We start from the raw sequence: 2,609 nt of genomic DNA, 5'->3' as shown, positions 1-2,609 counted from the left end.
AAATTCGTTTTAAAATGTTCTTATATTGTTTGTATACTTGTTTCTAACTCTTCTCACTTTGTTAATTATACATAGGATAAAGTATTAAATTGGTCTTCTACGTTTGGGCATAATCCTATTTTGGTATTTAAAATGTTCTATTTAAATTCAAAAAAGTTTTATTTAGCTTCAATGTAGTCCCACCGTGAGGTCAAAATTAAATAATTAACGAAATATCCTACAAGACAGCAATACAAGAATAAGGTCGATAATTTAGAAAATAAATACAAGTTTCAGAGGTACAAAATCAACCATGGATGCATCAATACATTTATTTTTCATTCTCCTTAGTTCTATAAAAAAAATATTTCATTTAAATTGTAAGAAAAATATAATAAATAAATGTATTGATGCATACACGGTTGATTTTGTGCCTCTAGAACTTGTACTTATTTTCCAAATTATCGACCTTGTTCTTGTAGTGCTGTCATGTAGGACATTCGTTAATTATTTAACTTTTACCTCACGATGTGACTATATTGAAGCTAAATAAAACTTTTTTAGATTTAAATAGGATGCTTTAAACTTTAAGGAGCAAAACAGGATTACACCTAAATGTAGGAGACTAATTTAATATTTTACCTTGTATATAATTTGTTTTAAGAAATGTTAGGTAAATAAATTATATTTTTAACTAAATTCAATCAAAAATTTTTTTTCTTTTAATGCTTTTCTTCTTTTTTTTTTCAATTCATTTTTATTGTACTAATAAATTATTGAATCATCTTAATTGAATTTGATTACTAAAATAATTTAGTCATGTAACATCACTAATTTTTTTTAATTCATTTCATTAAAAGTATTTTTAAAGATCTGAACTACTTAAATTTTTCATAAAATCACTAGCAAACATCTTCTGTTACTCAAAAACCTAAAAAACTTGATAAACTTTCTGAACTTATATTTGTGTTTAGAAAAAAGTTTCCTATACACGATTCAAATCTCAATTTTGTGTATTTTTAGCCATTTCGTTTTGAACATTTTTTTTTGTTTTTTTCTTTATTCTTTTTTTAATAAAATTTTTAAAATAACACAAAAAATAAAAGGAAAAAAAAGGATAGAAGATTCAAAAGAAGAAGAAAAAAAAGGTACATAAACTGTTAAAAATCATGTATAGCAAAATTCAGTTTAACTTAATTACTAAAAAATTTGATTAGACAACACTTCTAAAGAAGTTTATTTATTCTAAAATTATTTATTGTAATATTATGTCCTACAGGTTTTAAAGTCCACTATATTTTGTTTTATGTAATTTTTGAATTTTAACTTAATAAAATTTAATAATTTGTAAGTAATTGACACGCGTGATTAACATCATGAGAGATAGCCCAATAAAATATGATTCATTGGTAACCTATAAGGTTATAAGATTCAAATGGCCTTTGTAATTTGTAAAGATTTTCGGACTAGATGAGATTTCATATGCAATAATTTTTGCGTGAAGCTACAAGTCTACAATTAACTTTTTGAGTTTTGAGGATGATTTTATAAGAAAATATCAATATATTACAACATTAAAAAAAGAATAGAATATGCTTGTGCTTCCTTAAATTTGCTGTGGAAGACCATGCATAAAAAATGGCACTCCCAGATCCGCAACTTCGGCACTCCTCCTTCGGAATGACTTGACATTTGTCATATGCAAATAATGTTAAAGAATCAACGTGACTTATATCTTAAATTTCAATAATTAAATTAATTCATTTTAAACTTCAAGAAATTTAAATATTTACTCGAAAAATTAAACATCTATGACTATTGACTAATATCTAGGTAGATAACACCTTTGGCTATTGTGATGCCTCTTCGGCTTGCGAACTTTGATAATACTCGACAAGAACCTTCCATCCAGATGGGCACATAAAACCATTTGGTGGATTTTCACCATTTTTTGCATAAGCCCTCATCTACAAAATAAATCATCCAAATATATTAATAAAATCTTGTGGATCAGTTCTCGTTGACAGAGAGTTCTTATTTTGAACAAACACAATCTTACATGCAAGTGAATAAGTTTAAAGAATTAACATCATCTTAAGGGGTAGCTCACAATTTAGTGTTCACTTCCCTCTCAAATATAGATAATCATATTATAGATCATATATTTACGGATTTCATTATTTTGTACTCTAATTAGAGCACATTTTAAGAAATTAGTAATAATTGCTTTTTTAAATTCCGATGCATTTAATGCATTAAAATATGAAAAAATTTATCTTTTTAAAAATTTTAATAAAATGTTTTCTTCTACGATATTCTTAAAATGCGTTCTAAGAACGCATGTTAATAAGACCCTATATTTATTACTAAAATTTTACAACTACTTTGAACACAATTTTTTTGGAAGCTAACTCTAACCAAGAAACATAAGCAAGAGCAAGAGCAATGATTTGACACTAACCTTAATGCTTCAATTCGTTTTAGGCTTGACTTTATTACACAGGTCAAATTTAAACTTTTTATAATGTCTATAAGTTAAAAAGTTCATATTACAAACTTTTAAAAAAATGATGAAATTCGTTGGATCGATTTATCAAAATATTTTTTTTTAAATAAATTATTCTTAAGTA

General features: G+C 25.3%; 1 protein-coding gene across 1 annotated transcript in view; it reads right to left on the bottom strand.

The window, feature by feature from the left end:
- Positions 1,830-2,609, bottom strand: part of LOC107616694 (ATP sulfurylase 2-like) — a 3,484-nt gene continuing 2,704 nt past the window's right edge. The window contains exon 5 of the mRNA XM_016318640.2: positions 1,830-1,946. Coding sequence (XP_016174126.2) covers positions 1,830-1,946 — 117 coding nt within the window. The remainder of the gene's footprint in view (positions 1,947-2,609) is intronic.

The sequence above is a fragment of the Arachis ipaensis genome, chromosome B01 (assembly GCF_000816755.2).
Source record: "Arachis ipaensis cultivar K30076 chromosome B01, Araip1.1, whole genome shotgun sequence".
In the NCBI taxonomy this organism is placed as follows: domain Eukaryota; kingdom Viridiplantae; phylum Streptophyta; class Magnoliopsida; order Fabales; family Fabaceae; genus Arachis; species Arachis ipaensis.
The sequence above is the reverse complement of the archived record's forward strand: the minus strand, read 5'-3'. Positions and strand labels throughout refer to the sequence as shown.